At 40.0% G+C, this 22,975-nt stretch overlaps 1 protein-coding gene and 1 pseudogene across 4 annotated transcripts in view; one reads left to right on the forward strand and one right to left on the reverse strand.

Moving 5' to 3' along the window:
* Nucleotides 1-22,975, forward strand: part of USP48 (ubiquitin specific peptidase 48) — a 95,374-nt gene that overhangs the window by 22,348 nt on the left and 50,051 nt on the right. For 3 of the 4 annotated variants that reach the window (XM_035019566.1, XM_035019567.1, XM_035019569.1), the window contains exons 2-9: nucleotides 5,574-5,694; nucleotides 6,656-6,812; nucleotides 12,057-12,184; nucleotides 12,975-13,099; nucleotides 13,599-13,707; nucleotides 15,824-15,957; nucleotides 16,643-16,725; nucleotides 22,098-22,277. In XM_035019566.1, the coding sequence (XP_034875457.1) occupies nucleotides 5,574-5,694; nucleotides 6,656-6,812; nucleotides 12,057-12,184; nucleotides 12,975-13,099; nucleotides 13,599-13,707; nucleotides 15,824-15,957; nucleotides 16,643-16,725; nucleotides 22,098-22,277 (1,037 nt within the window). The remainder of the gene's footprint in view (nucleotides 1-5,573; nucleotides 5,695-6,655; nucleotides 6,813-12,056; nucleotides 12,185-12,974; nucleotides 13,100-13,598; nucleotides 13,708-15,823; nucleotides 15,958-16,642; nucleotides 16,726-22,097; nucleotides 22,278-22,975) is intronic. The other variant, XM_035019568.1, reaches the window with a different exon arrangement.
* Nucleotides 7,759-8,454, reverse strand: LOC118019919 (annotated as a pseudogene).

Genomic DNA, 22,975 nt, shown 5'->3' on the forward strand with positions numbered 1-22,975 from the left:
ACAACACTGACGATTTTCCTGCAATTGGGCAGGTAGCTTGTTTCTAAGTAGTGATGATTATCTCTGAAAGTGTTTGTTGACATCTATGTTTGCTTGGGATACATTCTTTAAAATGGTGGTTCCGGGTCTAAGGATATGGAGACCAGTAAGTCGTTGTTATATATGTAATCAAATTGTTTTTCAGAAAGTTTGTGATGCATTAGGCAAAGCTTCGATGGAGTCAGATCTTCACTCGAAGCAGGAAAAAAGTTAGCATGCCTGGGCTGTCTGTGTGAAATGATGTTCCTAAGAGCAAGAAACTAAAGATTATGAGGAAAAGCAAAGGAATAGCTCTTTAAATGACTACTCTGGGTGGGAGCTCCACCCCCTTGCCCGTTCAAATAATTTTTTTTTCAATTGCATAGCAACTATGAAATCACTGGCTATAAATTTTTGTCCATTTTGTTGGAAGATACTCTTAAATGACAGATCCTTGGAGATTTGTCAAAACAGCTCAAACTTCATCTCTTACCTGTGGTTAGTACCAGAGGAACTTAGTGGTTTGTACCCTAGATAGCTAGCCTGTTGTTTTTCCAGTCCCCAGCCAAACAGTTTTTGATTTGTGGAAAATTGTTTTTCGTTCTTTACAGTTTTGGGCATCACTGCAGACCTCTCCTTCCTCCATCCCCACCCCCTTTTTATTTTTTTATTTATTTTTATTTTTTTAAAGATTTTATTTATTTATTTGACAGAGAGAGAGACAGCTAGAAAGGGAACACAAGCAGGGGGAGTGGGAGAGGGAGAAGCAGGCTTCCCGCGGAGCAGGGAGGCCGATGCAGGGCCCAATCCCAGGGCCCTAGGATCATGACCCGAGCCGAAGGCAGACGTCCAACGACTGAGCCACCCAGGGGCCCCCCCCACCCCCTTTTTAAAAAGATTTTATTTATTTATTTGAGAGAGAGAGTACGAGCAGGGGAAGGGCAGAAGCAGACTCCCTGCTGAGCAGGGAACCAGATGCGGGGCTCAATCCCAGGCTCTGGGATCATGGACTGAGCCACCCAGGTGCCCCCCCTTCTTTTCTTTCCCCCACCATCTAAGGGGTCCCCAAGTCCTGTTGATTTTCTCTCATTGATAAACTTGAATTCAGCTTTCCTGCATCCTCATTGTTACTAAACTGGTTTAGGACGTCCTCCACTAGGATTGCTGCCAAGATGTTTTGCTGGCCTAAAATCACAGCAAGTCCTGTCATAGCTGCTTAGCATGTCATACCAAACATTTTGGAACTAGTCCCTTGTCTTCCACTTCAGCCACTTTGGTGTTCTTCTGTCACACAGTTCTAGAAAAAGTACCCATCGGGATTCATCGTTGTTTTATTGCCACAGTGTTGTGTATTTTACGGACATATGCCCTGGAGTAGAAGTATTGAAGCAAAATGTTGGTGTCATTTAATATTTTGAGACATTTTCACGTTTTTCCAAAAGGGTGTGTTTAGTCATTCCTCCCGTTGCCAGTGACTACACAGTGGCTCTCACCTTACCTTAGTTCATCATTGGGAACTTTTTACTGATTGGGGTAAGAGAAAACATCTTTCATGACTGTTTTAACTTTGCGTTCCTTTGGATTTGAGTGTTTTCCCCGTGTTTGTTAACTAGTCTTGTAAGAAGGTTTAGAGGAAGAGAGACAACCACTTTTAAGAATTAGGTCTGACAGGGCGCCTGGGTGGTTCAGTCGTTGAGCATCTGCCTTCGGCTTAGGTCATGATCCCAGCATCCTGGGATCGAGCCCCTCATCGGGCTCCCTGCTCCGTGGGAAGCCTGTTTCTTCCTCTCCCTCTCCCCCTGCTTGTGTTCCCTCTCTCACTGTGTTTCTGTCAAATAAATAAATAAAATCTTAAAAAAAAAAAAAAAGGAAGAATGATTTTTTAAAATTTATTTTTTAAGATCAGGAAGACAGGATGCTTAAGCAGAACACTAAGAACAATTCTTTACTTTGGAATATGTAGTGCATTCCATAGTTCAAAATCTTAAAAGTATAAAAGGTGATGGTGGGGTAATAAAGAAATAATGGAAATTATTGGGCCCTAGAATGCTGGCAATTGTGTTTGTACTGTTCTCTGAAATTAACTGCTGGCTAGGTAATTTAACTGTAGCTAGCAGGTACAGATGTAGATGTAGGGTGTTTTCCATTTTATACTATATCCTCTTTAAATAAACATGTGTACCACACCCATTTTTAAACACTGTTTTTGTACCTTGTCTTTCCAGCTAATGCCGTTGTTACATATCATAACATAAAAAGATTCCTCCATCATCTTTCCCTTGACTGTAGAGTGGTTTCTATTGTTTGGTTATATTATTTATCAGTTTATTATTGATGGACATTGATGTTTCCAGTCTTTCACTACTATCCATAATGCTTTAGTGGCTAAGCTTCTGAAACATACAGAATGTAGAGATCTAATAATGTCCTTTGTAGCAAAAGAAAATCCAAGCTGTGTACTGCAGCCAGTTGTCTCTTTAGTCTTTTTTAATCTGAAAGGATCATTCAGTCTTTCTTTATTTCATGACATTGACATTTTTGAAGTGTAGAAAGCTCATCAAGGTGGGTTTGTCTGATGCCACCTCATGATTAGATTGAGGCTGTTTACATTAGCAGGAACGTCACAGAAGTGATGCAGTGCTCTCAGAAGGTCATACCAGCAGGGACCCACCACTGTACCTTTGATCTTCTGGTGAAGGGGTGTTGGCCAGTTTTCTCCACTGAAAGTTACTATTTTTCCTTTAGTAATTAATAAACATCCTATACTAAGATACTTTGAGACTATGTAGGTATTTCATTACTCCCCTGTACTCTGACTCTACAAACTTGCCTATAAAGCATCCACTGATGATTCTTGTTTGATTCTTGTATTAATCTGATGGATGCCAAATGGTGGTTTTCTAATTTTCTTTACTTGTACTTTGACAGTTGACTTTTTTCTATAAGGAAGGAATTTCCCATCCCTCATCCATCCATTTCAGTATGGATTCCTGTTTATTCAGTAGATCATAATTCTATCATTAATTTCCTTCTCATTGTTCCTGATTTTGCCACAGGGAGTCCCTCTCAAGCTGTCCTTTTAACACGTCCGCCATCATTCTTTGAGTACATTATTCTTACTTTTGGGCATAGCAAGATGTTCCATGTTCATCTTGTATTCTGTCCAGCCTTGGAACCAGCTGTTTCTCCCAGGAGCCCTGGGTTTTTTGAGTGGGGGAATACTTAGAAATCAAGACCTGGTTGCTAGGAGTGCTCATGTGATTGCTTATAGACCCTCAGCTGACAAAAGGCCATCTACTTTGCCTGCCCAATTAAATTTAAATTTTAGACAACAAATATGTATATTTCTTAATAGCAGTTTTGTTTTTTTTTTTTTTTAATCAGAGAGAGAGAGAGAGTGAGCACAAGCAGGAGGAGTGGCAGGCAGAGAGAGAAGCAGGCTCCCCGCTAAGCAAGGAGCCCGATGCGGGGCTTGATCCAAGAACCTTAGGATCATGACCTGAGCCAAAGGCAGCCACTTAACAGGCTGAGCCACCCAGGCGTCCTGAGCAATCTTTTTTTTTTTTTTTTAAGGTTTTATTTATTTATTCATGAGAGAGAGAGAAGGAGTCAGGGAGAGGGCAGAGGCAGAGGGAGAAGCAGACTCCCCGCAGACCAGGGAGCCCAATGCGGGACTCGATCCCAGGACCTGAGCTAAAGGCAGACGCTTAACTGACTGAGCCACCCAGGCGCCCTATAACAAACATTTTTTAATAGAAATATATCATTTAGGGTGCCTGGGTGGCTCAGTTGGTTAAGCGGCTGCCTTCGGCTCAGGTCATGATCCTGGAGTCCCGGGATCGAGTCCTGCATCGGGCTCCCTGCTCAGCAGGGAGTCTGCTTCTCCCTCTGACCCTCCCCCCTCTCATGCTCTCTCTATCTCATTCTCTCTCTCAAATAAATAAATAAAATCTTAAAAAAAAAAGGAAATATCTCATTTATCTGAAATTCAAGTAACTACTGTTCTCTGGTTTATCTGGCAACCCTAATCTACCTACAAGTTTAGGCTTTTGTCTGTTATTCCTGATGCAGAACTGCAGGCTTCATTTTCTTCTTCCTCCCTTTCTTATTTGTAACTTTCCAAACCTTGGTTTCCTTTATCCCCACTATATTTACTTATTTGTTTAAATATAGAATATAAGGAAAGTAGTTTTTTAGAATTGTTATGAAAAGGAAGTCATTAAGATTTGGAATTTGTACTTTTTATCCTTAGCCTGAGGACACTACTAAATGAGCTTGCTACTGACTGGGTTCAGGTTACTTGGGTTAGTTCCTCACCCCCCTTCCCTTCGTTGTGGATATGTTATTTAATTGAAATGTGTTTGTGTTGGATTTAGGGCCCTCCCATCCTTACTCGTGAGTGTGTGTGTGTGTCACATTGACAGAGGCCCCCCAGTTCAGCAGTGTATGGAACGGTATATTCAGAAAAGTGTCACATACCCGTCCAGTTTTTACTCTAAACCCTCTCCTGTTCTGAAGGTAACCACTTTTATTGGTCTCTGGCTTAGCCTTTTGGTTTCTTTTTGTTCGAATGAGCAGATACATGTATAGACAAGAAATAGCATACTATAGATACTTTTTTGCGTGTTGCTTTCTTACTGATACATCCTGGAACTGACTCCACATCCATCCATAAAGGTTTGTCCTGTGATTTTCCTGTTACAGTTGCATAGTACTCCGTTGTGCCTAGGTACCATGTCCCCTGTTGAGTCATTTGGCTTTCCAGGATTTCACAGTTATAATCAGTGCTGTAATGACTAACCGAGGTGTTATTTGTGCAGATATATCTGCACTCTTAAAGATGTATCTTCACAGTGAATCATCAGAAATTAATTGGTGGATGGGTTAGCCTGGTGATGGGTATTAAAGAGGGCACTTACTGAATGGAGCACTGGGTGTTATACGCAAACAATGAGTCGTAGAACACTACATCAAAAACTAATGATGTATGGTGATTAACATAACAAAATAAAAATGTTAAAAAATATTACTTGGTTAAAAAAAATGAATTGGTGGGTGACAAGGAAGCTGTATGTGTAGTTTTGTTTGTTTTCTTTTTTTAAGATTTATTTATTTGACAGAGACACAGTGAGAGAGGGAACACAAGCAGGGGGAGTGGGAGAGGGAGAAGCAGGCTTCCCGCGGAGCAGGGAGCCCAACACGGGGAGCTGGACGCGGGGAGCCGGACGCAGGGCTCGACCCCGGGACCCTGGGATCATGACCTGAGCCGAAGGCAGACGCTTAATGACTGAGCCACCCAGGCGCCCCTGTATGTGTAGTTTTGTTAGAGATTGCAAAGTCCTCTCCCTGAAAGCCCTACTACCAGTTTGAACTCTCTCTGCAGTAAATGAGTTGTTTCCCCACAGCCTTAAAGTGAGCGTGGTTTTATATCTTCTCAGTTCTCCTAATTTTGTAGTTGAGAAATAGATGAAATAATGTTATATCATTATAGTTTTAATCTGCATTTTTCTTATGGAACTCTGGCATTTCTTAATCAAACAATAATTTTTTTGTAGACGAAACTGCAAAGGAAATCCGAATTGCTTGGTTGGTATTGGTGAGCATATTTGGTTAGGAGAAATAGATGAAAATAGTTTCCATAACATTGACGATCCCAACTGTGAGAGGAGAAAAAAGGTAAGCCATCCTTTTTTAAGTGATCGCTATGGGGGTATTCCTCTGGGTTTTTGTTGTTTTGTTTTGCATCTGTGATCAGAAACTATTACTGATTTGGGGAAACCCATGCAGCTTGAAGATAAGCAGTGGAACTTAAACTGCTTGAATTGGAACAGTTCTTAATGGTATTGCTTTAAATCAGGTGGCCATGTAATCCAGCAAACCTTTAGATGATAGTTGTAGTTTAAATGCTGATTCTTTGTTGGCTTTCATATTGTTCGTTTTATTTTGAACTCGTTTTTTAAAACGTCTTTTTAAAGCAAGTGGTAAGTCAAGGAACCAAGCTCCCATAGTGATACTATCATGCTTTCTTGGGCTTGTATTTTTATATATTATAAGTATAACCAATATTTCACTTTTTTTTAAAACACATTAAGATTTTCTAACCGAAAAGCCTGGCATTCACAAAATAGTCAGCTATATAGATATTTTGTGTATTAAGAAGAATGATTCTTTGTAAGTTCAGGAATCCTCAATCTTTGGAAAAAGTTGCAGCCAATTCCCCCTTCTTCATTTCTCCCTAATCTATAGGATAGAAAGGAACTTTTGTGGAAGTTGTATTTTGTCATTCTCAATGTGGACAGTTTAGGACTAGAGCAAACGAAAACCCTATGTACAGAGGTTCAGAACGGATCTGGCCTGGAGCCCGCCGCTTTAATTTTAGATGTAAGTGGCCAGAGAAGGCAGCTATTCGACGGGGGATGTGCTGTCCTAAGTCTTTCCCACTCCTGTAGCCAACTGAGGTGGGGCTGTCATGAAATTATGTCCTCCCCACGGCCAAGAGAGCCGTACGTGGTTATGCTGTGTTGGTTGGGCTGGCGGTAACGAATTTTTTATCTGGAATTTAAAAAATACTTGCTCTTAAAATTTGTGTGTGTACAGGGAAATTGATTTTGTAATTTTAAATTTTGTATTTTTGTAGAACTCATTTGTGGGCCTCACCAACCTTGGCGCTACTTGTTACGTCAACACGTTTCTTCAAGTGTGGTTTCTCAACCTGGAGCTGCGGCAGGCGCTGTACTTGTGTCCGAGTACCTGTAGTGACTACATGATGGGAGATGGTATCCCAGAAGAGAAAGGTTAGTGGGGTGGGTGTGGGGCCCACTCCCCGCACAGCAGATTGCCAGCTAGAACACTTAGCAAACGCAAGAGACTAACTCCTAAGGGCTCGCTATGTGCCGGGCATGTTGGGAGGTTCTTTGTAAACGTTGTCAGCATTCAGAATCGTTTCCCCTTTTTTCTGTAAATTTATTATTTATGCACCAAAATGGCTCATATTCAAGTGAAGGAAATCCATTTGATTATTCTTATATAGCTTACAGCTACAATTTCTTTATGTAATACACCGTGATTGTGGTTCATTAATTTGTAGTGATTGATAAAAATCAGTCAGTAAAGCAGACAAGGCTACTCTTTTCCCTAGTTTGAGAGACTTAATACTTCATTGTGACCACAGATAGTCTTTTGTTCTGATTCCCAAATACGCCGACTTCGTTGACAGCCTCTAAAATTAAGGTTAAATTCACTAACCTTGGCAAAATCAATCACCGATAGCAGCTCCACTCATTTAGAGTATTTTTAGACCAAATCGGTTTCAAACTGTTTCTACTGGAATTACTTAGTTTATTTCATGCACAGTGTGTGGATTATTATTCCTGATTGATACTACTTTTTATTTAGAGATTATTCTCTTTAAGATGGAACTTTTCATGGAACAAACCAGATTTTTCTCTTTCTCAAAGCTGGGGGATGGAGGGCAGTGAATGTCTGAGGTTACATAGGTCTGAGAACTCTAAGTTGGGAACTTTAACTCTTGCTCCCATCTATAAATCCTTTGCTGTGTGTTTTTTGGTTTTTTGTTTTTGTTTTTGTTTTTGTTTTCAAAAAAGGAAACATCAATTTTAATTTAAAGGAAAAAAATCAGAAATTGTCTGAGAAAACAACAGAACAAATCAATTCCTGAAAAAAAGAGTTCTGCATCTTGGTGATCACATTTATTGAAAGGGTTGGAAAAAAATTAAAATGCTCTTTAGCTTAAGAATTTTGTTTTTTTTTAAGATTTTATTTATTTGACAGAGAGACACAGCGAGGGAGGGAACACAAGCAGGGGGAGTGGGAGAGGGAGATGCAAGGCTCCCTGCTCAGCAGGGAGCCCGATGCCGGGGCTTGATCCCAGGACCCTGGGATCATGACCTGAACCGAAGGCAGATGCTTAACGACTGAGCCACCCAGGTGCCCCTAGCTTAAGAATTTTTGAGTTATCCGCAAATCAACTCATTTCAGGAGTGGAAGAATCCTTGGTCACTTCTCAATATCAAAATTTACGCAGGTTTCTCTTTTGAATATCTTCTACATTTAAAGAGGCAATCATACAAAAGCTCCTATATTCCATATATGATAAATTCTTTGTTTCAGCCAACTCTTAATGGAGGGTCAACTAGTACAACACCATCTCCCCAGGCAAAAAGCATTGGAATATTCCGTTTTGTTGATTTATATATCTCTTCATATGTTTCCTCATCAATTTCTATAGTAATCACAGTTTCTCCCACATCTCCCAATAATCATATTTAAATGCTGATCATAAGCATGTAATCTGCCTCGAAGCTCTCTGTCATTTCTCATTTTCACATAAATTCGCTCATCCAGGCTGAGCCTGATGAGATCCAGGGGATCTTCTACAGTCTTGGTAGTTTGTTGCTGGTCCACGTCATCCACCATGTTTCAAACCTTGCACCCTTTCCCCCTTTGCTGCGTTTTATATGATCTGGGTTGGACACATGCTCATGTCTTTGACTCTGAGAGGGAATAGATAGAGGATTCATAAGCACCACATCTTCTGGCAGCTCTGTAGACAGCAGGTAATGCTTTAGAGTCTTGGTCCTTGTTAATAGTAATCTTTGCTTCAAAACACAGTGCTTAAGGGGCACCTGGCTGGCTCAGTTGGTAGGGCATGCGATTCTTGATCTCAAGGTCATGAGTTAGAGCCCCATGTTGGGCGTGGAGCCTACTTAAAATAAAGAAAACCCACAGGGCTTAAAAATATTTTTTTCCTACTCCCCTTTAACAAATTCTTAAGATTATTTCCCCAAAACTTTATAGTTCTGAATATTTAAATCTAGATTAATAGTATATTAAGTGTTTAAAGTAATATTGTATGTAAAGGAGGATTTATGTAAAATGGATCCTTTTTGATTTTTAGCATCATTTTGCTAAAGTATAAATTTACTAGTGAGATGACAGCTTGATAACAAGTGAAAACTAAATTTCTTTTATAAAGAAATTTTTATAAAATGATGTATCATGGCTCTTGGGTATTGTGGCTTTAACGTGATCTTCAAAAAATGTTTTTTTGTGTGTTTTTTTAAATTTCTATGAATTTTTATATTTTACCGAAGTTGTTCCTCACCTTGTTCTGAGAGTGTACATTTTTGCTGCTATTTTGATAGACATGGTAAAAGTGGAGTGCAAAGGCTTTATGTTGGATATGATGAGATCTGAGTTCTGCTCCCAGTTCAATCATTCCCTTATTTTACAGATAGGAAAGCCAGGGGCACCTGGGTGGTGTAGTTGGTTAAGCTTCCAACTCTTGTTTTGGCTCAGGTTGTGATCTCAGGGTCATGAGATCAAGCCCCATGTCAGGTTTCTAGCTTAGCGTGAAGTCTGCTTGAGATTCTCTCCCCCTGTCCCTCTACCCCTCCTGCTCACACTCCCTCTCTCTCACTTTCTCTAAAATAAAACTTTTTTTTTTTTAAAGGTAAGCCCGCAGAGGGGAAATTATTTTATTATATTTTTTTAATTTTAAGAGAGAGCATGCCTGAGAGCAGGGAGAGGAACAGAAGGAAAGACTCTCAAGCGGACTCCACGCTAAGTGCAGAGCCAGTTGTGGGGCTTGATCTTAACGACCCCAAGATAATGACCTGAGCCAAAATCAAGAGTTGCATCATCAACCAACTGAGCCACTCAGGTGCCCCAGAGGAGTTATTTTGGAGTTCTAAGTATGAAGTATCTAACCTGTAAGATAGAAGAGTTGGAGTAGACATAAACTTACTTGAATAGCTTTTAATGGCCTGCAAAGCCTTTACACCCCAGGAAGATTTTTACATTTATTTTATAAAATGAAATGTTGCCTTCCTGAAAGTCACAGTTGGTAGTAAAGAGATAAACCATTCCGAGTCCAAATAGGAGACGGAAATGACACAATAATTTGAACAGAAAGAATAGGGAATTATTATTTTATTCATTCATTTATTATTATTATTTTAGATTTTATTTACTTATTTGACAGAGAGAGACACAGCGAGAGAGGGAACACAAGCAGGGGGAGTGGGAGAGGGAGAAGCAGGCTTCCCGCCGAGCAGGGAGCCTGATGCGGGACTCGATCCCAGGACCCTGGGATCATGACCTGAGCTGAAGGCAGACACTTAACGACTGAGCCACCCAGGCGCCCTTATGTTTTTTTTCTTGTTTTTTTTTTTTTTTTTTATGGTGAGAACATTTAGATTTAGCCAGCCAGTCGAATGTATGCCACCTTCTCTCCATCAGGCCTGATCAGGTTGTTGACCTTGGCCATGTCAATGTCGTAGAGCTTCGTCACAGCCCCTTTGATCTGGTGCGTGTTGGCCTTGATATCCACAGTGAACACAAGTGTGTTGTTGTCTTCTGTTTTCTTCATGGCTGACTCAGTAGTCACGGGGAACTTGATGATGGCATAGTGATCAAGCTTGTTTCTCCTGGGTGTGCTCTTTCGAGGATATTTGGGCTGCCTCCGGAGACGTAGTGTCTTGGGTTGTTGGAATGTAGGTGACTTGCGGATCTTTTTTTTTTGTGACTGTGGACGCCTTTCAGCACTGCTTTCTTGGCCTTCAAAGCTTTTGCTTTGGCTTTGGCTTTGGGAGGGGCAGGGGCTTCCTTCTTAGCCTTCAGTGCCATCTTTGTGAAAGGATAGTATATTAAGGTTTTTTTTTTTATTGTTAAGTAGTCTCTGCACCCACTGTGGGGAATGAACCCCAAGATGGAGTCACATGCTCTACCGACTGAGCCAGCCAAGTGCCCTGAGTTGTTTTTATATCCTACAAGACAGACTTTATTTTTTTATTTTTAAAACATACATATACTACTGGAGTAGTTTTTGGAAGGGATTTTTTTTAAGTTGAATTATAGTTGACAGTATATTAGTTTCAGGTGTACAGCATAGTGATTTGACAATTATATGTTATGAAATGCTCACCAAGAATAGGGAATTATTAACAGGAAATTAGAATGGGGGGGAGTGGTTAGTAAGAATTAAAGAAGACTTGAAAAAATACAGGACTAGCAGATGTAGGGAGCAGCCACTACCCCCAAGCCAAAAAAGAACCCCCAAGGAGGACTCTTCACTCCCATTGCTCGGGCCTAAAATTTGGACCTCTGGAGAATGCCCTGTGCGGGCTCACTAGATCTTGGAGGTGCTGAGCTGCTTCCTCAATAGGGGTTCCCTACTTGAAACTATCTACAGGGAAATCCTGGGCCTCAGAAACCCCTATTAAGTCACCTGAGAGGATGCCTAAGAGGTCATTGCCATGGTGGTCATTCAAGAGGAAGTGCCTCACCAGAGGCTGCCTACTTTGGCCGCTACCAGAGGAGGCGCTGCAGGAAGCTAGCTGCTGGATGCTGTTGGCTGCCGGAGCCTGGAGGGGCAGGCACAACTGAACCCTCCAGTGCCCTCTGCTGGCAAGACTTCACCTTGCGCAGCTTGGTAAAGGAGAGATGTTGGCGTAGCTGATCCATGTTATCAGTGGGCGAAGCAGGGTAGTGACTGGCACAGAAGATAACGCTCAAGTCTTTTGGGGCTCTTGAGATCCACATTTCCTATTTAAAATACCTTCCGGACTCAATAAAACTTGCCACTCTAAAATTCTAGGATTTTAAAATATATCATTATATTCATTCAAGTTTGAATCCTGTAACTTAATTTATGGCAAGTTTACATTAATGAGATTATATTAAAATATTTGGCCATCTTATATGAATGGTAAATATAGTCTGTGGTTTTTATATTGCACTGAACATTTCAGTGTGATTTGACACTAGAAAACTATAGTCGTGGTTGCTGTTGTGATGCACATATAACTCTTGCCTTTGGGGGATGTATATGGATAGCCGTGGCTGCCTCATTACTTCCAAAACAAATATGATTACTAATTTATTTCTACTAAAGTTTTAGAACTGTAAGACGACACTAATACGCTGTAAATGTGCAGGTGCTTAATGATGTTCTCGTGTAAAGAAGTACATATTTTAAAAGTAGCAGTTTTCTAAAAACAACATATGTTTTTCAATAGATTATGAGCCTCAAACAATTTGTGAGCATCTTCAGTATTTGTTTGCCTTGTTGCAAAACAGTAATAGGCGATACATTGATCCATCGGGATTTGTTAAAGCCTTGGGCTTGGACACAGGGCAACAGCAGGTAAGAACGCCTAAATTCTGTGAATTTTTTTTAAAGGATTTATTTATTTATTTGAGAGAGAGAGAGAGCACAGTGAGGGAGTGAGAGGCAGAGGGAAAAGGAGAGAGCGAGAATCCTCAGACTGCCCACTGAGAGTGGAGCTGATTCAGAGCCCAATTTCAGGGCCCTGAGATCATGACCTAAGCCGAAATCAAGGGCCGGATGCTTAACAGACTTAGCTACCCAGGTGCCCCAGAACCTTTAAGTTTTTTTATTTTATTTTTATTTTTTATTATTTTTTATTATTTGACAGAGAGAGACACAGCGAGAGAGGGAACACAAGCAGGGGGAGTGGGAGAGGGAGAAGCAGGCTTCCTGCAGAGCAGGGAGCCCGATGTGGGGCTCGATCCCAGGACCCTGGGATCATGACTGGAGCCGAAGGCAGACGCTTAAAGACTGAGCCACCCAGGAGCCCCCCTTTAAGTTTTTTTAAATATAAAAAGGTACCCAAATGTCCTTTAGAATGTTTGTAGGAGGAAGTGAAGTGAAATGCTTTCTAAAAATTAACTTTTTTCTATTTTGAATTAGAGCATTTATTGAACTGTCCAGCATATTACACATTTTCCTTGATCCCATTTCTGAAAACTCATATGTGGGTACAAACTGATTCAACATAGCTCTAGTCCTTATTTGAAAATGCTAAGTTCGAAATAGAGAGAGTTTCCGGAACATTTCACTTATTGCTGTTTGTATCAGAAGTTGAAAAGCAAGGTACGATTTTTCTTTCTGTTAACCCAAACTTGTGTTGTAGGATGCCCAAGAATTCTCAAAACTCTTTATGTCTCTGTTGGAAGACACTTTGTCTAAACAAAAGAATCCAGATGTGCGGAACATTGTCCAACAGCAGTTCTGTGGAGAATATGCTTATGTAACCGTGTAAGTGTGTTTCAGCTTTCCCACCGTGCATTGTCTTCTAAGACTGTTACTTAGCATGTTATCTGATTTTCAGGTCAGTTCCAAGTTACAGCTTTCATGGGCCATCACAGGGCAAGTAATATTTATAGTAATTCATTTCCATGGCAACGTGTAAACAGCTGACGTGGTAAATGCAGTTGAACCCCTTCAGATGTTGAGAGCTGTGTGTGGTTGAGGGCTCACCGTATACTTTGTGGCTGTGGTGTGAGCTCAGAGAGGGAGATTGGAGCCGGTAGAATACTGAGAGTGAATGTAAAATGCCTCTTGAAATTTTTCCTAATCATAAACTACAGGCCTCACCAATCACTTTGTTTTTTATTTTTAATATATAGTGTAAATAATTTCCATGAAAGAAAACCAAGGTAATAAATGCTTCTTTCCATAGTTCTAGAGTGTAATAAAATGGAACTGGATTGTTTTCCCACTCTGACCTTAATTTTATCGCTCTGTTTTATTATAGTTGCAATCAGTGTGGCAGAGAGTCTAAGCTTTTATCAAAGTTTTATGAACTGGAGTTAAATATCCAAGGCCACAAGCAATTAACAGATTGCATCTCAGAATTTTTGAAGGTATTCGAATTTTGGCGTATATGTTGTTTCTACTCATTAACCATTAAATACTATTCTGAGTAGTTTTTTGGTTTAATGGCTAAATTCATTATTAGCCTTTTCCACATATGACGTGTCTCTGTTTCTGTAATGATCTGGAAGAAACTGTAAATTTTAAAGTGCTGAAGCAGGCTGTGTGTTGAAGGGCTCCTTCAGTTACTTTACATGTAAAGTTACGTGTTAAAACTTGGATGATTAGGGGTGGTAGAGTGTTTAAGGAAATCTAAGCTTTACTATCATCCGGTTAAACTGCCTTTTCATTTAAGGAGAACTACCAGGTGTGGAATGAAATTTTTTTTAAAACATCACTGGTCATTCTTCAGCCCTTCTACTCTGTATTTCTTCTTGTATGTAGATGCATGTGGAGGGAGGGGAGTGGCTCCCTTTCGTTCTGAGTTGAGAAAGCTGCTCAGGGAAACCTTTGTTACCAAGTGGGAACAAGCACATGGCATAATAGATGAGCTTATCCTATAGTTCCCTTTCTTAAAATATTTTTGTACCTTTCTTCCTTTCTTAGCACAACTGTTAGCCTGCTTCAAATACTCATTTACTGAATTTATTCACCTAGATATTGTTTGAGTGTTTACTGTGTTTACACACCGATTCAGTGGTTGGGGATAACCCTAGTGGGTGGAAACCGAGAACTTTTGCCTTGTAATGTTAGTGGTGTGGGGACTGGGGATGACAGTGAAATATGTAGTGTGTCACCTAGAATAAGTACCATGGAGAAAAATAAACCTGGGAAGGGGGATGGAGAATGTGGTAGGGATGAAAGTGGGGCTGGTTGCAGTTAGAAATAAAATGATGGAAGGTGAAGGAGTGAGCCATGGAGGAAATGGGAGGAAGTGCAGAGCTTGAGAAAAGAATGTGCCTGGTAGTTTGAGGGACAGCAAGGTCAGTGTGGCTGAAGTGGATAAGCAAGGGGAGAAAGATGTTGTAGAGTAACTGAGAATCATACCGATGGAGCCTGGTGGGCCTTGGCCAGAGGCTTGACTTTGAGTGCAGTGAGATGCCATCAGGGGATGGTAAGCATAGAATTATGATCTGTTTGAACAGGACGGTTCTGGGTGCTGTCTTGAGAGTTGGCTGAGGTTGGGCCTGGGCAGGCAATGGAGTTGATGCTGGCTTCGACAAAGGGTCATCTGAAGAGGTGATAAGTAGTGTTTGGATTTTCAGTGTATTTTCCAAGTAGAGCTGATACAGTTTGCTGACTGGACATGGAGAGAAGGGGAGGAGTCAAGGATTTTACTAAGGTTTGGCCTGAGCGCCAGGCAGGGATGGGGTTGCCAAAATTGCTCTGGGAAGGGATGTGGGAGGAATAGGCTTGGGAGAGGGATTGGGAGTTTGCTTTGGGGTGTGTTAGATTTGAGACGTTTGGTTCAGGGTTTTGGGGGCAGGATAAAATCAGGGTTGAGAGAGACGAGGACCAAGGACACTGAGCCTTTGGACATTCAGACACAGGAAACCAGGGAGGTTAGGGGGAGCTGGCAATGGACGCTGGAGGGGAGGACTGGCAAGTGAATTAAGAAGACATAACAGGAAAAATCTAAGAAGAAGCCACTAAGCCATACCACTGAATTTCCCGAGATCTTTTTGCTTTATCTCTTCAGCTTGATTCAGCAATTTTAACTGTGTATGTGCGTGTCTGTGTATGATTTTGTATGTATGTAGTTTCGTATTCTGGTGCCCTATGTAATCTCCACCATTTTTCACAGTTCTTAAATTAATTTTGTTGCATCAAAGTACGTATGATTTTTTTTTTTTTCTGTACAACCTACTTCCTTAGAATTCCCAGAAGTGGGATTATCAGGACAAAGCATTTTTGAGAAGTACTTAAAAAAACATACATTTTGGAACGAGGCACAGCAATTTTAAATCATTGTATGCAAATTAATATTACTGCTCGGTAATGCCTTTTATCTTATGTGTCCTTCATTACTTAGTGTGACTCGATCTTCAGCAGGTTGGGGGGGCTGTTACTTAAAATGAAATTATGCTTTACATCAGAGATTTGATCACTTTTTAAAAATCTTTCCATCTTCTAATTTTTTTAAAGTAATGTCTTATTTCTGATCAGGAAGAAAAATTAGAAGGAGACAATCGATACTTTTGTGAAAACTGTCAAAGTAAACAGAATGCCACAAGGAAGATCAGACTCCTGAGCCTTCCCTGTACCCTGAACTTACAGCTGATGCGTTTTGTTTTTGACAGGTAAATATGTATGAGTAGCAGTGTTTGTTGCTCATTGTGGCCTAATGTGTACAGATTTTACCATAGACAGATAAAGTAACGGAATGCCAAAACTCTAGATTGTGTAGGTGGGACTTGCCATTTTGAAATGCCAATAATACCTGGGTTTATCACAAAATTCTTAAAGAAGCCAGCCATATCTGAGTGAGAACTAGAAAAGTAGGGAATCCTTATTTTTATTCTATTAATTATTAAACACTGCAAAGGAAAACAAACATACAGGTAAGAACTGAATTATCTTGATGTTCTGTATTTTTGAATAAGAACTTTGTAAATTTCTACTTATTACACTCTTCCACCCCACCCGACCCCCGTGGGAATATATCTTTGATTTTATAATTAAGATAAAGGCAATGTTTGCACATGCACATTACCTTTATGAAGCAGGAGCACCTGTGGCTCTCTTGTGATTATATTAAAACTTCCGAAAATTAGTTTGGAATCAACACTTAAAATCCATACTTTTAACCTATTCTTTTCCACCAATTATAAGACAGCATTATGTTGACTTCTAATCATACAAGTTTTTGAGCAAGATTGCTGAGTGAAACCTACCTAGGTACCATTGAGTTTATTAAAATAGCTGGTAGAGCTTATACATTGTTTTATGATTGTTTTAAATATAATTAGCTTTCCTCTTGGTTAGGCAAACTGGACATAAGAAAAAGCTGAATACCTACATTGGCTTCTCAGAAATTTTGGATATGGAGCCTTATGTGGAACATAAAGGTAATATTTTTACCGAGCAGTGATAATTATAATGCCCAGAGACTGTAACTTGTGATCAGCTTGTGATGAATACAGGATAGCATTTTATAAGTACTCTTTGCTAACCTCTGTCTGGGAACAAAGGCTTTTTAGGCGAGCTGAGATGTTACTTCCATTTTCAATGAGTAAGTACACCACAGAGGTTAGATGGTTCATCAGTATCTACAAAAGAATAAAAAGGGGAGAAGGTATTTTACTGTCTGAACCCACACTTGGTCCCTTAGTGTCAATATAATTCCTCATAAAATTCTGAGCTGCCTCCATTCATGTTTTTTTTTAACTTTATCAAAAACTTCGGGTGGCATAATCCCAATATTTATGCTGTAATTCTCCCTATCTGTGATGACTGATGAGTTCTAGGATGCTGCGACAAAGTATCAAGAAGAAATAATTTACTGTCTTTTCCTTTTGGCCCTTTTGTTTCTCTTGCCCTGACTGGAAGGACTGCTTTCCTTCCTTTCCCAGATTGATCTTACTATTTATTAAATTTTTAATATAGAAATTATATCATAATTTTTATCTCTTTCTATAAAAAGCTTCTGGAGGTGACTTACAATAGAAACAATCCCTAAAAACCTTTGGAAGAAACAATTGGGGAGGTTGGGGAACGATGTTAAGTGTTTAAGCTTTTAAAATGTGTGATGCTCTGTCAATGCTGTGGTTTGAAATTTTCACTCGGTGGAGGAGGAAACAGCTGGAGACTTTGCTCCTGGACTTGGCTATTACTATAGTTGATTGAATGAATAAACTGTAGTTCACTTGTGTAGGGATTTGTTTCCTGCCTACTTTGTTCAGGTAATTGTTTGAAGTTAAGAGATGTCTGATAGCTTAGCAATGTCTCAGGGGACAGAAACTTAGATGTAAAATTAGCACTTACCTTGACCCCAGTGTATGATTTTGAATAGTTTTTATTATTGTTACTAAACTTATTATGTATTTGTCCAATTGGTACTGTGGGAAAATAAGATGATTATGAAGTAGACTTGGTAGGTCATAAAACCTGTAGAAATAATTTAAATTTAGTGTTTGCTGACTAAATGTAATAAACTTTTATTTATATTTTTATTTTTAAATAATTTTTTAAAAGATTTTATTTATTTTTAGAGAGAGAGAGAGCTTGCAATGGGTGGGAGAGGCAGAGGGAGAGGGAGACACATGGGGTTCATTCCCAAGACCCTGAGATCATGACCTGAGCCAAAATCAAAAGTCAGACGCTCAACTGACTGAGCCACCCAGGTCCCCTAAGATTTTATTTTTAACTAATCTCTACACCCAGTATAGGGCAGAGCGTGCAATTCTTGATCTCAGGGTCATAAGTTTGAGCCCCACATTGGGTGTGGAGCCTACTTAAAAAAAAAACAAAATCAAAACCACAAAAGGGGCACCTGGGTGGTTAGTCAGTTGAGCGTCTGCCTTCAGGTCATGATCCCAGGATCCTGGGATAGAGCCCCGCATAGGGCTCCCTGCTCAGGGTGGGGTCTGCTTCTGCCTCCCTCTGGCCCTCCCCTTGGCTCATTCTCTCTCTCTCTCTCTTCTATCTCACTCTGTCTCTCAAATAAATAAATAATATCCTAAAAAATAAAAAACAAAAACACAAACCACCTGTAATTCTATCACCCAGGCCACCAGTATTTGTATTTTCCTATATTCTAGCTGATACGTATCTGTACACACATATCCACATAAAAAGCTGAGAGAAGATAGATCTAAAAGATGCTCTTTTTTTAAAAAAGGAGAATTCACTTGTTTCTTTAAATATGCACCTCCGATCTACGTAGATCTGTAAACTAAGGGATTCCTGTTCTTGAACCTTTAGCACCTGACTCTCTAACTGAACTTTTGCTGTATTTTGGGGGGAATTTTGTTATTTTAAGTTTTTGGCAGGGGATTTTAATATTCCTGTAGGTCACGTTGAGATTTGGGGACTGAATAAAATTCATAGAATTTCAGAAGAAACCAATTATATTTATTTATTTATTTATTTTTAAAGATTTTTATTTATTTATTTGAGAGAGAGAGTGAGAGAGAGAAAGAGCACAAGAGGGGGGAGCGGGAGAGGGAGAAGCAGACTCCCTGCTGAGCAGGTAGCCCGATGCGGGACTCAATCCCGGGACTCCAGAATCATGACCTGAGTCGAAGGCAGTCGCTTACCCAACTGAGCCACCCAGGCGCCCGAAACCAATTATATTTAAATATAGTTAGCAAAACATTAAGACAACATTATGATCCAAATAATATAGGTGCACATTAAAGAACAGGTTCCACTGGCTGTTTAAAACTACCAGAATTATGAAGTTGATAGTATAATGAGTGGATGAGTATAAATTTAGGTGAACAGTCGTGTTGTGATAGGAAAATTTTTGTGTTGTCTCTTGGTAATGCAGTCATGGTTACTGCCTCTACTTGTGTGGTTTATCGTGATGATTTAATTTAGGGAATACTATAAGGAACATGTATTGTCGGCGATTTTTCCTACTAGTCTGCTTCAGTGGTCTTTTTTTTTTTTTTAAGATTTATTTATTTATTTATTTATTTGACAGAGAGATAGCGAGAGCAGGAACACAAGCAGGGGGAGTGGGAGAGGGAGAAGCAGGCCTCCCGCCGAGCAGGGAGCCCGATGCGGGACTCGATCCCAGGACCCTGGGATCATGACCTGAGCCGAAGGCAGACGCTTAACGACTGAGCCACCCAGGCGCCCTGCTTCAGTGGTCTTGTCTTCACCCTCCCACAACCATCCACGGCAGGCAGAACCTCCCTTGTCCTGCCACTGTCTGCACCATACATGTCACTCTATCCACTAATCCTTCCTTTTAATATAGAGTCCAAAATACAAACCTGTGTGGGTTGCAGAATTCTCACAAAGTGGACATCTACACGAGCAACATCCAGCTCAAGAAATAAAACTTTCCCATGGCTCCAGAGTCTCTTTTGTGCCCCTCCCAGTAACAACCCCTTCGGCCCCCCCCCCAATATCATAGGCACTAATCTGGCTTTTATGGCAGTCACTTCCTTAATTTTTATTAATTAATTTTTATTTATTTATTTTAAAATTTTAAAATTTTTTTTAAAAAAGATTTTATTTATTTATTTGACAGAGACACAGTGAGAGAATGAGCACAAGCAGGGGGAGTGGGAGAGGGAGAAGCAGGCTTCCCGTGGAGCAGGGAGCCCGATGCAGGGCTCAATCCCAGGACCCTGGGATCATGACCTGAGCCGAAGGCAGATGCTTAATGACTGAGCTACCCAGGCGCCCCCCCCATGACGAAGTCTTGCAGTGTCTCTGTCCTTTGCTCCTTCATGTGGGTGGTGGTTGAAGGTAGCTGGAGAAAAACACCATCCTAGCTGTGTGTCTGTCTGCCTCAAGCTTTTTATTTTGAGGAATTTCAAATTTATACCAAAAAATTGAATCCCAGTCTAGATCTTTTAACTGGATCAGTTAGTCCAGTTACCCTTAATGTAAATACTGATACTTCCTCTGATTCAAATCTGCATCACTTTTTATGGTTCTCTGTTACTTGAATAGATAGATTTCCTTTTTTTTTTTTTTTTTTAAGATTTATTTATTTATTTATTTGACAGCGCTGAGCAGGGAGTCCAATGTGGGACTCGATCCCAGAACCCCAGGATCATGACCTGAGCCAAAGGCAAATGCTTCGCCCAGGCGCCCCTGAATAGATAGACTTTCAAACTTCTCATTTCTTGAAACATAGAAAGCCTAGTTTTGTAATCCATGACTGATGTTGTTGGAATATTATGCAGGCTTATTTTTGCTGTCTGGGTGGGTTCTTTAGTGTTGCCGTGTTTCTTCTATACTTGGTTATCTTTGATTGCATGCTGGTTATTGCACATGGAAAATTTTTTTTTTTTAAGATTTTGTTTATTTGAGGGGGAGAGAGAGAGAGAATGAGCAGTGGGGAGGGGCAGAGGGAGAGAGAGAAGCAGACTCCCTGCTGAGCAGGAAGCCCTATGCAGGGCTCCATCCCAGTACCTGAACGGAGGGCAGACACTTGACCGACTGAGCCACCCAGGCGCCCGTATCTTACTTAGTATTTTAAATTACTTTGAGCTGGGGTGGGGTAGGTAGGTGTTAATCTGTATTACTGAATCCCCCAGTGAGCTACAAGAATGCAGAGACTTTGTCCTTTACTCAGCTGCTGTACCCTGTGTTCCTAAAAGCGTGCAGCATGTTTGTTTGTTGAATGAGTGATTGGCTCTGCCTTGCGACTCACTTCTTGCAGTTGAAGAACGTTACAGTGATGAAATCATCAAGGATATTTACAACGATTTTTCTGCCACAAAGGTAGTAATTATTGTTTAACGTTAATAAAATGCTTCTGCTTTAAATGACCATCGATATGGGAGTGGTTCGATATATTGTGGTACATTACGATAAATTTCAGGAGAACATTTAATGATGTAGAAAAATGTTAAATGATTTGTTAGAAAAGCCTGCAGGTTTCAGTATTAATAGTGGTTATGTCTGTATTGTGGGGCTGCTAATGAATTTTTTATTTGCTTTCTAATTTTTAATAATGTGTAGAAGTGATGTTTTCCAGTACATATGTAGTTTCCTCCCTGTAATTGTTTTAAAAGATTTTCTTTCAAATTATATCTGAAAATGTCAGTATTGATTTGCTGATATTTTGATGTATGGGTAAAGTCTTCTCTTGCATAAACCACATGCATAATATACTGGCTGTGACTTGTTTTTGGTTATTTAGAGTGAAATAAATAGGAATTTAAAAATACTTATGAAGCAATGTGAGTGCGGAATCATTCTAGATTTTTAATGTTTTCTCTCCTGGTTGTTTCCAGTTATCTTGGCCTACACCTATTTTGACAGCAATTTTTCTTAATGACTAATCTCAAATTGTTCCTAAAACATTTTTCTTCTTTTTTTTCTAGAGACAATAGCTTTTTAGTTTCACACTCCCATCTGGTTAGTTTGTGTAAATAATTTTGTAACAAGAATACGAACAGCTGATTCTTGGTAGGAATATAGCTCATCAGTTTGCAGAGGGGCAAAGTCTACAACAGAATAGCTTTGTAACCCTGACCAGGGTGCCCAGGATGCCAGAGCTTTCTTTCCATCTGTATATTTTGCAGAGGAAATGGAGAGTTAATGCAATGAGCTGCTTAAGACGTTTACATTACTCTGTAAAACTAGATTTTTTTTTTTATCTTAGGTGACATTTGTTTTGTCTTGTTTTAGGTGACATGTTTTCAATTCTATCAGATGTGTAAACAATTTTAATCATTACAATTCAGACTCAGGATATAAGAAATACTGTTCTTCAAACTGTCTTTCACTTTCTCCCTTTCTCTTTCTCCAGGTGGGTCCTATGTGTATGAACTCAGTGCGGTCCTTATACACAGAGGAGTGAGCGCTTATTCTGGCCACTACATTGCCCACGTGAAAGATCCACAGTCCGGTGAATGGTATAAGTTTAATGATGAAGACATAGAAAAGATGGAGGGGAAGAAATTACAACTAGGGATTGAGGAAGATCTAGGTAAAACCTTTAAGTTGTGAGTGCCCTTTTAAAATATAAATTTTTTTCTTTTTTTAACTGGAAATCTTTTTGATAAATTCTTTCGCCGAAGATTGGGTTCTCGGTTAGCAAGGATATTTCCGTTTCTTAAACACATGTAAAATCTCTGAACATCTTTTGTTAGAAATGCCCGAATTAAAAAAAAAAAAAAAAAGATTTTTTTTTTTTTCCAGAGATGGTTTCTGTAATGGTTTCAGTGCAGTTTGAAGGCAAATATTCAAGAACCAGTTTAATTTGGGGTAAGGGGGGGATGAAAGGGGAGAGGATAGCAAGTATTAATCTTAAAATGATGAACGGTAGATTTAACATAGTAGGATTTGTAGTCCTTTTCTTTGGGTTAGGAGATTCATGTTGGGGAAATAACTCTAGCAGGGAACCATTACTCTGAGAACAGTGTATACTCCTTCCTGTTAAGTATCTTTTCCCATCCCTCGAATGTGAGCAATGCCTTTGGGGAGTAAGCTGCTTGTTGTTTTGTAGTGATGAGGTTGGCCATTGGGAGTACTTGGTGAATAGCTGTTGTCACGTTCATGTTCTTGGACCAGAATACCCACTTAACTCCCTACAGAAGTGAATAGTTCTTCTAGTAGGAGCCATCTCGGCTGAGCTTCTCATCACTTTATTACCGTGTTCGTCATTTTTGGGTGAGGTTTGGACTA

This window comes from Mirounga leonina, unplaced genomic scaffold (genome assembly GCF_011800145.1).
Source record: "Mirounga leonina isolate KUSES-001 unplaced genomic scaffold, KU_Mleo_1.0 Mir_173, whole genome shotgun sequence".
NCBI classification, from domain to species: Eukaryota; Metazoa; Chordata; class Mammalia; order Carnivora; family Phocidae; genus Mirounga; species Mirounga leonina.